Source organism: Populus euphratica, unplaced genomic scaffold, assembly GCF_000495115.2.
Source record: "Populus euphratica unplaced genomic scaffold, PopEup_1.0 scaffold1342.1, whole genome shotgun sequence".
NCBI classification, from domain to species: domain Eukaryota; kingdom Viridiplantae; phylum Streptophyta; class Magnoliopsida; order Malpighiales; family Salicaceae; genus Populus; species Populus euphratica.
The window spans coordinates 12826-29782 of NW_011501192.1; the positions used below are offsets into that span (position 1 = coordinate 12826).

The following is a 16957-nucleotide window of genomic DNA, read 5'->3' on the forward strand; positions in this document are numbered from 1 at the left end:
TAACTGGAAAGTCCTACGTTCACATGCACACTGCCTCTAATGTGTATACTATGAATGGATAAAGGTCTCTACAATGTCAAGTCTACTCACTTTCGTCAAGCAGGCAGAAAAGTGAATAAAGGGTGACAAAAAGCAAAGAATTCTATGGAAGAAACTTTAATCTCGAAAGTTTTTTCTAGCAGTTTGATCACTTCAATGTATTCAATGGAAGATATCGTAATTGACGTGAAAGGGTTTAATTTGTATCATGAAACACGAGCAGCAGCAAGCATATACGCATCTCTGGTCTTCGTTGAGTTTGTTTTCACACTTGTGAAAGCCTTAGATGGTCAGGGTCCTGCTATCTGTTGTTAACGTGTATCACAGGCTTTTAAGATACAGAGAGATAGAAAGAGTGATGATAGGAATGAGACTTATTAAATCTTCTTCTTCTGTTATTCAATGATTCTGACTTGTAATTAGTTTTATATATATGCAGCTGTAACCAACTTAACAGCATGTAACTAGCTTGTAATTGACGTGAGACACACTTGTTTTGTAATTTCCAGTTCACCAACCCTTTCCATATTTTGCACTGAAAAGACAACGGAAAAGTGTATGTGAGAGACTCACGAAATTTCCATAATTGACTATGGATCAGTACCCGTAACAATCCATTTTTTTGAAGTTCTGTCGGATCTTGTACAGACACAGGTTTGACCATATAAAATATATAAAAATATATAAAAATAAATATTTTACCTAGCTACTTCTTGTTTTTTTCTTAAGTATTTTTTTAAAAATATATAAAAATAAATATTTTTTGAATATTTTTTATTTTTAATAACACTAAAAAATATTAATTTAATTATTTTTTATATTACATTTATTTTTAAAACATATCTAAACACAGGTTTGACCATAAAATTAAAAAAACTAAAAATAACAATCTTTTGTTAACAAAGATTCTTTCCAATAACAATTTATTTTTTAAAGGAGACTTGAGTCTCTGACCAAGCATGAGTTCTTTATTTTTTGTAATTTTTTTACTTTTTCCTTTTTTTATTCACATTGTTCTTAAAAAAATATTATTTTTTATTCTTTATTATTTAAATATTTATCACTCTAGACTTGACCTATTTATGCAATATTTTTTGTTCATATTTTTATTTTTTATATTTTTTTAAAATTATTATAAAAAGACTATGAAAATACTATTTCAATATAGTGATTGTAATATTATTCTATTTTTTTATTATGTTAAAATTGAGCAGCTTACTTATTAATGCATACAATTTTTTTTTTATTATATATAAGCATTGAATTTTTTTATTTATAATTATATTTTCTTATTTGTTGTAAAAAAACATTAATAATTTTTTCACATTAGTTTATTTGTGTTAGAAAAACATTTATTCCATGTACAATTAGGCAAGTCAAATACACATGTTAACATTTTTGTTTTTTTGCATTTATGATCACAAATAATTTTTAATTTATTTAATTGAATGCATGTATAATCTTTTTTTTTTATAATTAGCATTTTTTTTTGTAAAAAAAGATTTGAAAAGCTTTGCATATTTTTTACTAAAAAAATTATTCAAGTTGTTAAGAAGCGTGATCAAATTAAATAACATTTACTAAAAAAAATGTTCTTTTATTCTAGTAATGGCACAATTGAGGTTTTTTAGGGTTTTTTTTTACACTGTAGTGGTGACAACTCTATCATGTAAACATAAAATAAATTTATTAATGTGTTTTTAATTTTATATTAAAAAACTAAAATATTTTTTTTAATATTTATATAATAAATTATAATATTAGCTAACTAACAAGGAAATAATGGAAGCTCACACATAAAATTAAGGTTGGAACAAAGGAAAAACCACATGTTACCTCCCATGTACTAGACAACATCTATACTTTCTAGACCTTCTGTCATCACTCCTACCTTTCTTAAATTGTTGTCACAGCTACATGTTACAAGTTCGTGTTACAAGACAACTCTTTAATCCTGCCATTTATTTTTTTTACTAGCTGTTGTAGACTGACTATATTGCCATTTATTTAACCTCTTATACCTAGCTAGGTTCCTTTTTTTTTATTCATTGTTTCTGTTTATCATAATTTTCTAACAAATTTATGGCTGGTTTTTTTTAGTAACTGGACTTGGACCTTGAACCGGAGACAAATCCGAATGACTCACTTGTCAAATACTATGCCCTTTGATGGTCCCTAGTTGATCATCTTTCTTTCAATCACTTTTGGTGATGCTCTTAACACACCTGATCATCAACTTTGGATAGACAAGAAATCTTTCAAGCAGGACCCATTGTAGATGGTCGGTCTATCTGCTAATAAGCTTCATTTACGCTGGTTTCCATTCTAGATGGTCGGTCTATCTGCTAATAAGTTTCATTTACGCTGGTTTTGTGCCTGTGCTTTCTATATTCAAGTGATGTTTTTTCTCCTGTGTTGTTTGATGATGATGATGATGATGATGATGATGCTGTTGCTGTCGCTCTTAGTCTAAAAGTTTCTTTACTTGTTGTGGCATATAGTCACCCACGTCCATATGATGTTGGCAAAGCTTCTCTGGGTATTTGTAGTGTTATGGATATGGTAAAAAGAGTTGGGAAAATTGTAAGAGTGCATGTGCTTGGTGTTGCAGTCGAAATGCTTTTGAAAAACTTTTCCGGACTGAAAAAACGAGATGATTTGATGTTTTAAGATGATGATTTCAATATATGAAAAAACATCATAAAACGCATTATTTTAGCTCGTTTAACCACATCAAGCACTTGTAAGTTGCAATATAATACATACTTGAGGTGCTGGATAGTGTATCAATATACAAGTGAGTTCATTTTATAAGTTAAAATTTCAGAATTTTGTGTAAAATGTTAGATAGAAAAATATATTTTTAAAGTTTTTTTTATGTTTGTATAGTGTGAAATATTAAAAAAAAAAAAAAACCTCAACGTATTGGAGGATACACTAATTGTTAACATCCAGTCATAAGAATCACATGAACAAATTGGAGGATTTATGAGCAACCAAATTTGAAATTTACTTTGATCTTGACACATCAAGAATGTGTATCATACCATATCTTGGGTTCCCTCTCAAATATTGCACTGAAATACTACCTTGATTGCTAAGATATGACATAACAAAAACATGGGAAGTACTAACACCCAAGAAAACAATTGTGGGCATTGGAAATTTAGACAATTATGCATTAAAATCATGTATTAACGGTCGCATCTGAATTTAATGACTACAATTATACAAGAAAAAACAAACTTCGATATAAATGGTTAGCCAAGAAAAATAATAATCTTTCTTGTAGTCAAATCAAGCATTAGTCAAGAGAGAAGAGAAGAAAAGAACAAAATACAACTAAGGCGTTCTGAGAGAAAATAACTTAATTAACATTGTTTAAACATTGTTTTTAAGTGGGTCAATATCATATGAATTAATGCATCAAGAATTTTGATTTAGCCCAAAGCTCCTCAGCTCAAATCTGATCTCTTGTTACCATGGATCTGTAACATTCTGTGAATGGTGGTTTCATCAATGTTTCGTAGTCAATGGATATAGATCGCATGTTTAGCCGAGTGTATGATGAACAAGATGGTTAAGAGAGAATGGGATAGTTGTGCTTGAAGTGACATAAAATGAATCTAGGAGTTCACATTGGTGGAAATATGTAATTTTCAAGGTGATTTTAACAGTGAAAATGGAATAATTGCACTTGAAGTGACATAAAATGAGTTTAGGTTTGCACAAGGTGAAAATATATTGTTTTGAAGGTGATTTTAGCAGTGGTTTTATTAAAATTTAATTAAATCTCATGATTTTGTTTACTTTTTTCACACCAACATAAAATAAAATATAAAATAAATGACCCATAAAAATTAATAATAATTTCTTTATACTAGTTGTATCTTTTTATTTCATGTTCAAAAAATAATTAATAAGATATAATTAATTACTCGTAAACACTATAAACTCCTCTGTATATATATTTAGAATTAATTGGATTTAGACTTCCAAGTTGAATAAATATTTTCTTTATTATTTAATTTAAACCCCCAGTAGCCCTTGCCACTAAGTTAATTATATCCTGAAGATGCATTTAAGGTCTTAGTCTAGTAGTAGGAGGGACTTGTTCTCTTCCTCTGTATCTGGGTTCGAACCTTATCGTGCACGCCTGTCATCCCTACGGTGCCTTACATGTTCACTAGGCTTGCAAAATATTCAGTATACTGTGGAATTAGTCGTGGTGCATGCAAGTTAGTCCGGACACCAACGTAAATAAAATAAAAAAAAATTATATCCCGAAAGGTCATCAAACTTAATCATTAATCATTTGAAATTAAGGTATCAGGATATAATTGCACAAAATTAAACATATGATAGCAGTATAATTAAAAGAAATTTGATAAAAGCAAATCAGTAGCTGAAGTGCTGAATTTTGAGATTTGGTCACTGAGATGCAAAGAGGCACAATCGTCTTTTAAGAAGTAAGGCCCTTCATTCCATCGACAATGCAATGATCATTCATATTTTGCCGGCGACCTGAGCTTCGGAAAAAATGGAACTCTTTACATTATCTGATCAGAAACTTAAATGGCTAGCTAGACAGAGATGGGTTTTCATGTATATATGATGAACTGAGAAAGTAAAGGGGAATTCCCTGTTTAATGCACGCTTTAGGAGGTAGGACCAGCTGGTGTGGGCTTTGCCATGAATTGCAAACAGAGAATTAATCCAAAAAGCCAATTAACTAGAGCTTAATTTCCTGGTCAAAAGATGAAATTCAAAAGACGTTAACTTTCTTGGACATTGATTAGGTTACAAGTCATGAACATCATGATTGCCTTATAGCATAATCTTATCTTACACAACAAAATTAATTATGAGATGTTTAGTCATTAGTAGTAATGCAGAGGTAGAGATTGCGTTTGTGTTTGATTAGCATTTTAAGATTGAAGAAATAAAAAAATTAAAAATATTTAGTTGGTATAATTAATTGAAAAGATTAATTTTGCTGAGTATTTCTCAGGGTCCCCCCCAAACTATTGTGAATCTCATGGTCAGTGGTGGGTCAAGAAAATAAAATCTTGCAGTGGTGTCATTTTATATCTTAGACTCTACTGCACGCGTAATAATTTATATAAAACTATTCTATAGTTTAATTTATTTTATATTTATTAAAAATATAAACTGTAATTTTGAAAAAACATAAAGAATAAATATAGAAATAACTAAACTATAGCATGGACCGAATAATCTTTCCAATAAAAAAAGCATATTATGATTTATTATTTAATTAGTGTTTTAATTTTTTATTAAATAATTAGTTTTCCAATAGTGTCATCGAAAACTCTTTTGATAACAGCTTATGATTTATTACAATTAAAAACTTGAAATAATTAATTTGTAATAAAAAAAAGTTGAATGAGGAAATTTAGTTAACTATAAAAGAAGAAGAAAAAATCATGAATAAGAGAGAGAAAACATTAAAAACGCAATTAAAAAAAAAAGATAGTATTATCGTTGCTTCGATAAGGATTTTTTTATTTAAATTTTCTCTAAAATTATATTAAAAAAATGAAAATATATGGGCAATGCAGAATTGGTTTAATAGTATTAGTTTATGTAATTTATTAAAATAAAAATTCTTTTTTTTTCCCGCCAAGTTCCATGCTTTTAGACATGCATCTCGCTCACATCATCTTTAGTTTTACAGATCTAGTTTACCTCATTATTTTATTTTATTTTAAATTTAATGGAGTCCATTTAGTACAAATAATAAAATTTATATTTATATAACCTTTTAATAATATTTTCTTCGAAGTTGAGTGAGGTTAATGGACCTTCCATTGTTTATCTTAAGTATTTGATTTTGAGGCTTCATATCTATCTTATCTCATTTTGTGTTGAAATTTTAAGGAATTTTGTCGTTTTTATTGTTTATTCATTTTGAATATAAATGAATTTTATATCATCAAAAGAAGTGCTTAGTTTTGATGTTCTAAATTAATATAAAATTTAATTTCAAAAACCAAAATTATGTGAATTTAAGGAGAAAAGTAGCTAAATACACTATCTTGACTCATATCACTAGTTTATCATTTTATCCTTTCTTTTCCCATAAAAAAAGAAGAAAACAGTGTAAAATTCAGCATGGGATACCAGCCAAACTCAAGTTCACAAACCCATTAATTCAATTATTGTTAAACTTTAACTAATTTGATGGATTAATCTATTAACCCACTTACTTTGGACTCGGTTTTAATTGAGTTTTATATCAAATAATATGGGAGTTGTTCCAATTAAATCTAGCTAGTAAATCTGATAGGATAAGAATTAATTTGATTTAAAAAATAACAATGCTATTTTATTTAAAAAAATTTTAAAAAAATCATTTTGAATTAACATTAACCATCCAACCTATAATTTAAATCTTAAATGAGAATTACACCGAGTTTTATAACTATGTTAGAAATTATTCAAGTACATCGAAAAATAATCCATAGAAACTATATTGGAAATCAATCCATATCAATGAAATCAGTTCTTAAATATTTTGGAATAACAAATGGCCAAATGGAGAATTTTTTTAATGAAAATAGAAGGAAAAAGAGAGAGAGAGAGAGATGTGCTAGCCAAATTAATGGCTAGAAAGAAATATTCCTACATTCCATAGGCTAGGCACAGAGAGAGAGAGAGAGAGAGAGAGAGAGAGAGAGAGAGATGTGCTAGCCAAATTAATGGCTAGAAAGAAATATTCCTACATTCCATAGGCTAGGCACATTTTAAGAAACAAGAGGACTTTGGTTTTGCAGTTCTGGACATAGCAAGAACTGCTGTCATGACGATGTTTATCTGTTTCAAACATTTGGTCTCCATTACTCCTCTTTGGTCTCCATTTCCACCATCATGAGGCCTCCCAAAGCAATGGCCCCGGTTAGTTGCTGAAAACCTTTCTACTCATTTCTTGGTCTACCTTTATTTTCCATTTTTTGAACGTTAAGACTGTTATTATTCAATATCATGTCACATTCTTGAGGAAGTTATGCTCTTCTGATCGAATAACTTTTTTACTATGCCTTCTTCATAGATACATTACATCGCAAAACGAGGTAGGTAGCCAGGAGGAACTAGGAAGTAGTCTACAATGTCAGAGACTAAAAGTACAAAATAAGCATATAGAATATGTTGACAAGCATATGATCCTCCCTTTCATTGTTTGACAATACGCTGATCAGGGTATTTATCAGCTTCATAAATCATTCACCAAAGTGTATGTATTCAGATTAGTTTTCAGAGGTTTTAATAATTTAGCATCTTGTTCAAGATACTTCCTTTAGGCTGATTTAATTTTCAATTAAACACTTTGTAAATGAGCCTAGACTTGAAGGTTAGTGAGTTATTCTTTCAAGAATATCACTCATTTTGCTCAGAAGCTTTGGAGGTTTGCCAAGATTTCGTTGTGGCTGCCAACCTTTGACATCTTGAATGGGTGCACATAGTTGGTACAACTCCAGCTGCAATAGTCAATGGTTGTTGCACATTAATGGCAACCAACATAACAATCACCTCCTTTACCATTCATGTGGGGCAACTGTCCTCTTTGCTTCTTCAACACAAGTTTGCATCTTGCAGCTCTTCCAAGCTTTCCATTCTGAGAGCATCTTTGGCCAAGTTTATAGGTATTTGCCAAATCTTTCAATCATCAGAGTAACCAAAGCACACCTTTTCTCGCACAAAAGGATCACTATAACCAGATGGTCTGCCACATCACATCTAAATAATGCTAACGCTTGTCTCTGGAACAACATCCCCCTTCGAGCGTATCAACCATGCTCGGTCCGGAATGATTCATCAAGCCTCACATCAAGGCTTATAACACCCCCTCAAACGGATATTTCAAGTGAGACAGTTATTATCCGAGTATCTCAATATGATCACAAGCTCACCACTCTTCCAAGAGTCTACTCATCCAGGAGTTGCGTCTGCCCTCTGTTCCACCCTAGGAACCACGCCTTACTTCTCCATAAGTCTCCCACTCTTAGTCTCAAGAGTCCAGGTAGCTTTTCACCTTTGACCATGGGGGCAACCCATAAAAGGTTGATCCATATCTGTCTTCATACTCTGAGTATTACAATGCCATTACCGAGCTCACCACCTTGACAAGAGTCAACTTGTTCCCGGAACATGCGCATGCCCTCTACTCCTTCATAGCAGTCGCGTCTTAATGCTCCACAAGTCATCCACTTATTGTCCAAGGCAAATGTCTTCTAGCTCATTAATCTTTAGCATGGGGGCAATATCCATGAAAGTCAATCCTGCATTTGTCTCTATACTCATCATAGCCCTTTCATTGGCTATTCATCTATCAACTCATACCTAGCCATCACATAGGATCTGGGGCGTTATGAACTGGGCTCTTTCCACGGCCCTCACACCTTCTCCTGAGGTGTCTCCGCTCATCGTCATGCAGCGGTCTAATCATGGGCTCATCTCGTAGCCCTCACACCTTCTCTTTAAGGTGTCTTCGCCTTTTATAGGCGGTCGCATCCTCCTTTAGCTGAGATGCTTCAAAGTGGCTCCATAAATTATCTGCCACTAATTACATAGAAAGAGAAAGTTACGGTATACTCCTCACAATCCTCCACCTCAATTTCTATGTTTGGAGCTTCTACGCCTTTTCTGCTTAACAGCTCCACCCACACTAACTCCCTTTGGTGTCTTCGCCTTTCATCATAGGCGGTCGCCTTTTATCACAGGCGTTTGCACCCCCTCAATTAGGTGCATCTGCAACAGCTCATCTTTCCATCCTTGCATGCATTGGAAAGGTCCTTGCTTGTTGCCTTTATCAAGAGCACAAGAGACTTTTGTTGTACAACTTTTTCATAGTCTCTACTCTGAGCTTCATCTGGGAACTCTTCTTCTCCTTGCACCTGTTGTCTCATTATAGTACCTCATTGGATCCTCCGGGTACTCCTACACAATCTTTGTGTGCTCTTGTGCAATTTTGGCTCTCCAAATTTCTCCTTATTCCTTGCTTATGTTTGACAACAGCTCATCCTATCACAACATCTATCCAAGTCAAAATAGGGTGCCAATCTTTATCCCTTTGCTGTATTTCTCTTCCATTATCAAGGTCTTCATCAATTCTCCCCTCGAGAAATTACAGTCACCGAATCTAACTTCCTTGGAGAAATCACCACTCCATCAGATCCTTGATCATACAGAACCCAACTATTCCTTTGTGTCGTCATCCTGCTAGTCTTCAACAGTTTCATAACAAACTGTCATATATACGAAAATAGTACCGTATGGATAATCCTTCCACTAAGCAAGTTCCCAGGAAAGATTGGAGGGGTCATAACGGTCCCGCTTAAAACCCAATCTCCTAGCCAGAACTTCTTAGACCATATCTATCCATCGTACTGTCTTTTCGTATATACAACCATTTGCTAGCTTTGTCGCGGCTTTCCTTTACAAGTGATCTGGGGTATCCTGGTTTTATACCTGATTTCTCAACATCTGGCGAGACTACCAGTGCTCAGATTCGTCAAGATTGGTCTTCATCAAATTTCACTCTCCACCTCAAATTGTCCACATGATCGGGTGTTTAGAGTGTCCCAATTTTGCCTTCCCTCAAGACAATTAAAATTCCTCATATAACACTTCAACACATGTAATTAGGCAAACATATGTGATTTCTTCTTCTTCATCTCCATCGACCACCATGATGATCATCAGATGCCTCTTGATCGGGCAATCTCTCTTTAATAATTCATCACTGCCATTTCTGATCTCAATCTCAACAATCGGACCGTACCATTGCATCCGAAATGATCAAATTAGCTGGAAACAAGTCTGAAATCGTCCAAATCGCACTTCAGACGGCTAAGATTTGATCAAAACAATTCTGGCTTGATAAACGGCTCAGATTCAATCTCAGAACCGGTTGCACGTAGACTCCGCCACACAGAATCCTGTCCCTCGACTCGCGGCTGGTGACGTGGTAGTGGGTCCCACAATGATGACGTGGCTAATGACTGGTGCTGACATGGCAGAGCTGACGTGTCCGCTGACGTGTTCGGTTGACTGGTCGGAGTGCTGATATGTCAGGTGACGTGACTGATGACTGTGCAGAACTGCTGACGTGCCTAATGACGTGGCAGTTTGACTGGCCAGAGTGCTGATGTGTCAGGCGACGTGTCTGATGACTGTGCAGAACTGCTACCCTCGCCAGCGCGTGCGGCGGTTTCCGATTTCCGATTTCGACGCGGTTTTCACCAGTGGCTTCGTCTCTTCCTCCTCTACATAGTGGTATGGTCAAAACACAATTTTGACAGCTTTCATTTTTGAGCAAAATCAAACACCACTTTGAACCATGTGCTCTGATACCAATTGTTAGGAATTCCGACCGGTGATGTACTGATATTTGCTAATAGGAGGCCAAGCATACTGACACAATATTTAACGTGGTTCGGCAAAATCGCCTACATCCACGGGAGAAGCCATTGCATTATGTAGGGAGAGAATAAGATTTACAACAATAAAGGAGGAGGAATCATCCCCTCTTTGAGCAACTCTCAACCTCACTCTATTTCTCTCTTTTTAGTGCTGAATGACAGCTCACTCTCTCCTATATTTCTCACATCTTTGGCTCTTTTTCTTCTCTCTTTGCTCTCTTACATATGCCTCTATTTATAGGCATTCATGGAGGCTATTCTTGGTTTGTTGCCACCAACTCTAGCTCATTCAACAATTATGGCTGCCAACCTTTGACATCTTGGATGGGTGCACATAGTTGGTACAACTCCAGCTACAATAGTCAATGGTTATTGCACATTAATGACAACCAACCTAATAGAATGAAGTAGCTACAAGAGGATCAAGATCAAGTTGCCGAGGCAACATCTGAAACATGATTTCTCTCCCCCTCAGTAATGTCCTTGTCATACAAAGTTCTTTTTGGTTCGATAGTTGATGCACATCCTCTCTCAATTCAGCAGCCTGTGTTGAAGGAAAAATTAATTGTGGTATAAAAACAAAAAACAAAAATAAAGTTAAAAACTCAAGATCGAAAAAAAATATATTTTTATTAAGTGTTACTCTTAGAACTTTTTTATTTATTGTTTTTTTTTTATGTTGCTTAATAATCTTGAATAATTTTTTTTATATAGTTATAAAATTCTAGACAATTAAAAACTTAAACTAATCCAAAAATCTTAATCTGAACATAAATTATATTATGTCAATTGAATCGATCGACTGTTTCTAAACCTATCAACTAATTCAACTTATTCTAGTCAATTGCTCTGTTTTTACTAGTCAATCTATTTTCAATTAACAGTTTCAACTAATTTCTAGAAATCAGTTTATTTTTAATAGTCTGCCTGTTCTTTGAACAAACCTCCTTGCATAGAGAAAATTTCCTATGGTGTTACTGTTATTGGAGTGTAACAGGCATCAAGACAGTGACGATGATGGCCAAAATGATGAGAGTAATTGGATACAAACATATTTTTATATGATACAATATTGTCCCTTTTCTTTTGGCTGGCAGGATTCGTACAATCGTGGCCAAGAGCATCCATTCTTTGCTTGTCTGTTAAGAGGTAATGAAAGTGGCAGCCGAGAATTTCTCGTTCAACATCAGATATTGGAGATTTGAGAAGTAAATTTTTTTCAGATATCTCTGGAACGTCCAAGGACTTGCCAATAAAGGATTCTGTCTCAGACATTCTTGAACCCTTCGAACAGACTGCATTTGGGACATTGTGGAAGATTCCTACATCAACCACTTTCGAATTCCAAAGTTCTCAATTTGATTCCAGCGTTGATTCAGGCGGTACAAATGATGTAGTGAAAGCATCCAGTCCCGATACCTTTGAAACAACTGAAGCACACCAAAGTGTTCCTGTCCTAGCAAGACCTATAGTTGAAAAATGATTTGTTCTGAAATATAGGAAATCGAACCTGTCAAAGATTCCGCCTCCTCAGTCAGCCGCATCATTTTATAATGGATATTCCCCACAATTTGAAATTTTGGAATCATGTGACAGCACTATGAGGCTAAATTTATACTTGAAAGCTAGAAAGAATGATGTGAGTGGTGGTGTTCCGGGAAAATTCTTGCATGCTGTAATTGGCCAGGATGTTTCAGGTAATTTCCTTTGTTCTACTCTGAAGACAATCTTTATTAACCTCTTCAATCCTTGACCTTTTTTCTCCCAGAGCCCTGTCTTTTACTTGTCATTGGCTTTTAAGATTATGCACTATTCTTCTGCATACACGGACATCTTTGAGTTAACTTGATCTCTTCCTTCTAATTGCTTGAAGCTCGGGTTTGGACAATTCTAAGCTATTGTAAAGAGCATGTCATTACGATTACAATCCAACTTTCGTTTTCTTTTGTTTATAGATGTTGGATCCTTAGCTTCAACCATCATGTATGCTTTCTACTTGAACGAAACACTCGAAAGTGACGAGTTCTGCACTGTACCTATCATTAATATGAAGAGGGAAGACCTAAGTTCTCATGCAGAACTAAAATGTTTGCTGGATTCATGTCATTTTGATGAGTCATCCTTAATCCTTGTAGATGAGGTATTCTTTGTGTCGATTACATTGCTTAATTAAATATATGTTTCCTCATTTTCCCATTCTTCAATATTATCCTCTAGTACTGCAGAATCAAGCTTTTAGTTGACTGGCTGGTTACATTGAGCAGATTGATCTTTCATATTATGATCTGTTTGGGTATCTCAAGTTAGATCTACGGAATGGACACAAGCTCCAAACAAGACAAGTGGTAGTGATTCTTTGGAAAAGCTTTATTATTATTATTGTTATTATTATTATAACGGCCATTGGTAAATAAGAAAGATAATTATTTCTCTTCCTTCTCTTGAACAGACACTAAAGGAAGCGGTCGTTGAAGTGTTCAAATGCAGAAAAGCGCATTTTGTGAGCTCGGGGGTTATTTCTTGACATTTCTCTTCTTTCCAAGGTTTTCATAAAATGAAATGGCTAACATGCCTTTCTTTCAGTTTAACAGGGTGAATCTGTGTATCTTTGGGTTGAGAATGTTACTCTTGGTCAGGTATGATGCGGGAAACTATGCATTTGCATTGCTTTTTGTTGCGGAGATGACTGATGAGTACCGAATCTGACTGCGTCAGTTTCATACAATATGAGAACTTGTTTTCTTTTCCAGTAAACTTTCAGGTCTTTGTTTCTACTATATTTCTTCTTGTCTTCCACTCCAAATCTTATTATCTTCATTAGAATATTATTATTTTTATTTATTTATTATAAAATTAAACATAAAATAATATAAATCTATATAAATTTCAAATCTAAAATTTTTTTACTTTAGTAGATGCATTATAAAATGATATAAATCATATCTTGAATTTTATCTAAAAACTTAAGCTACTGAGTAGAAATAATTTTTTAACATCTCCTACAATGAAGATCCTTTAAATTTAAAATTTAAACAGGCTCATATTATTTCATACTTTATTTTTATTAAATAAATAAAAATAATAAGATTTAAACATATAACCACTTGATTATTAATATTTTGATATTATATTAAACAATTATACAACCTAATAATTTAAGTTTGTCATTACTTTTTCAAATGTTAAGTTTGAGTTTTGCTTTCTTTTCCATCCTAGTGCAGAGTCTATTTGATTAGTCTACTGGCTATATAAACCTGGTGCTTAAATTCAGATTTCCATTCTCTTGCGTTATAATAACCTCAATGCAAACTACATTGCTTCTAATATGATATTTCATGCTTGCATTAAATATATTAAATTTAATTATCATTTTATTTATGAAAAAATCATATTTGAAAGCCATCATATTTACTTTATCCATTTAATAGATCAACTTGTAAATTTTCTTATCAGGCCCCTTCATAAGCATCGTCCTGGTTTTTTTGCTTACAAATTTTTTTGTGCAGGTCTGCTAAGTTTGAGGGAGGATGTTAAAGAGATTTTGTGTATTTGGTCAAAATTATTTGTGTTCTTTGCAATTATAGTCTTTAATGTTGGTTATAACTTCATGTAACAGTCAAACAGCCAAACAAATCTCCAATATATAGATGTACATTGTAAACAAATAATATGTAAGGAAAATCATTTTCTACATATCTTGAGACCATCTAACAGTTATCACTCTCAACAAGTGTTTGAATAAGCTATTGCATCTGTGCAGGACTGCTCATGCTGTACCTTTATTGCTCAGAAGTTGTTCTTGACTTCACCTGAGCTATTGGCTAGGAAAGGATTCAGCAGACTAATGGTACCTACTGCTCCTAGGCCCAGATAATTTCATTTTTTTTATTTGTTTATTAAAAAATAATTTAATAAATAAATAAATTTCAAGAAAATAAATTATTTTTTGATATTTGATAATATAATTAAAAATAAATTGAAAAATATTTTTGAATATTTGATTATATCATGGAAAATAAGTTGGAAAATAACTTATTAATATTTATTTTTCTGAAGTTTATTAAAATAATAAGAAACAAATCTTACAAATTAAAAAGTTGAATAGAAATAAAATTAAAAAAAATATAATTTCATAAATTATATCAAATAAAATAAATAATAATTAAAATAATAGAGTTCAAATCTAAAAATAAAAAAATAAAAGATGAAGAAATTGAAATAATAATATTAATATTTCATAAATTATTTTAAACAAAATAAGTAATAATCAAAAGAATGAGGATCGAATTTGATAGATAAAAAATTTTAATAAAAAAAATAATAAGGAAAAAGCAAATAATAATTATAAAAATAAAAATTAAAGTTAATATAAAAATTAAATTTTAAGAGATGAAATTAAATAATAAATATTCAAAATAAAATACATATAGAAATCAAAAGTTTGAGGACCAACTTTGATATAATCATTAAATAATATAATATCTCTATATTTTCATAACTTTCATGTTTTACACCCAAATTTTTTAAAAAAATATTTTCGTAGAAACCATATCAAAAAAAAATTAATTGAAAAGTATTTTTTATTGATTAATTATTTTAATGACAAATAAATACAAAAACATTTAGAAAATAATTTTCTGAAAATCAATTTTTGAGAAATAAACATGTCCTTAGCTTCTTTCGTTTTCCTGTTCAATCATGATCTACTAATTATATCATTTTCTTTATATATTTCTCAAATTTCTCTTTTGGTTTCTTCACATATATCAGTTGAATTTAATCAACTTCGTGGACAATAGTTTCCTGTTCTTTTCAATTCCATTTATTTTCTTTACTTTCTGGTGGACAAAAGTTATGACTTGGACAAACATACAAGCGTTTCAATTCAATCTTGATTTGGAACCAAATTTCTCTTCTTAATCTGGTTGATTTTCGATCAGTTAGCTGGCATCCTAATGGACAATGGAAATCTTACTAGTCCTCGTTGCACAACGAAAGACAAGTACATAGCTACTTTGTTACTCAATGGTGCTGGTCGCTTTGGATCCAATGGTTTTTACCAGTTAAGTGAGTCTCTTTTGGTCTGGAACTTCTGTTTTTTATACAAAGTTTGCTGCAATTCAAAGCTTGTGTGCATGCAGATTGTTCTCTAATCTTTGAGCTAAACTCTTGCTTTTGCAGTGAGATACAAAATGTATGATATCTCTGATCTTAAAGCAGTCGACATATTGCGCAAGGATTTTAACAAGTGGACAAGAGGAGGTCTGGACTTTCACTATTCCCCATACCTGTCATTTAATATGCTACTGATTCATTGCAGTGCCAGAACAAGTATTCATTATTGGTCTGAGACATTAGAGAGAGCAGCAGTTAGTGTGCTTATGCATATTTTTTTTCTGTTCTGCAATTGCAGTTGAAGATCCTGAATTTTTTTTTTCCAAAGCATAGATTTCAGAAGTGGTTGTAGAAATCTCAACTTCTAATGATCCACGTTCATCTAGGACCACCCTTTGCAAATCTGCTTTCACATTTTCTTTTTCCTCAACCTGCTTTGCGAGTTCAGTTTTCTTCTTGCGAATGTCCATCATGTGCCTGCCATAGAATTTAACCCAATTGGCGATATCCGCAGCATCAGCTCGAGACCTGATAGTGAGACCCGTCCCAACAGAATTTACTTTCATCGACAAGCCCTGAAGTTTCTCAAATTCTTAAGCATCCACAAGATCCTCAGCTTTCATATTAAGCAACTCACTTAACTTTAGAGATTTGGGCATTAGAAGTCGTCTGTGAGGAGGAACTCACTCATTGCTCTACCTGAGCTTCTGTAGGCTTTTTCTGCTTCATATAGTCGCATGGCTTAAGCGAAGGTTTGTTTCAGCCATAACTACAGGCTAAGGGACAGTTTCCTTCGACATTTCTTCTTGGTTGCCTGGGTGCATTACATGGGCAGTGACAGCCAGAGCAGAAGTTCCTTGCAAAAATTCTTCAGGAGTCTTTTGAAGGGTTCCCTCAGGTTCATGATGATGATTTTCTTGAATAATCTCTCCTCAGTTCTCCTGATTGTCGGTTTCCTTATCTCGGTGCTCTGTCCCCTCCTGAGCACTGCCTTGAGGAATGTCTTGCTACATCTGGAATTGATCAAATAAATATTAGGAATATATTGCCTTTTCTACTTCTTCTTGTTCTGTGCTAGATAGGGTTTCCTGTTCATCATTTTGAGTCCACATTTTGTCAGTGCCAGTACGTTGGGAGCAGCTATTGCTTAATTCCTCAACCAGTTAGGTGTCTGTAAAGCAATTGAAGACTACGCTTGGTAAATCTTGTTATTGACCAAAACAAGAAACAAACACCAGGTGAGAAAGAGATAAGCCTATAGCAAAGTAAAACAAGTGCAAGACTTACCTCTGATTCGGCACCAATTGCTGCAGTAGTCAATGTCAATGTAGTCATATTGGAACAGTTGCACATTTAACACC

General features: G+C 33.1%; 1 protein-coding gene across 1 annotated transcript; it reads left to right on the forward strand.

Moving 5' to 3' along the window:
• The first annotated feature begins 2317 nt into the window (after positions 1 to 2317).
• Positions 2318 to 13187, forward strand: LOC105117416 (uncharacterized). The gene is made up of 8 exons (XM_011015076.1): positions 2318 to 2355; positions 2436 to 2601; positions 11579 to 11630; positions 11705 to 11934; positions 12001 to 12178; positions 12437 to 12621; positions 12746 to 12783; positions 13118 to 13187. Exons 1-8 carry the CDS (start codon positions 2318 to 2320, stop codon positions 13185 to 13187), a joined length of 957 nt encoding a protein of 318 aa, XP_011013378.1.
• The last annotated feature ends 3770 nt before the right edge of the window (positions 13188 to 16957 follow it).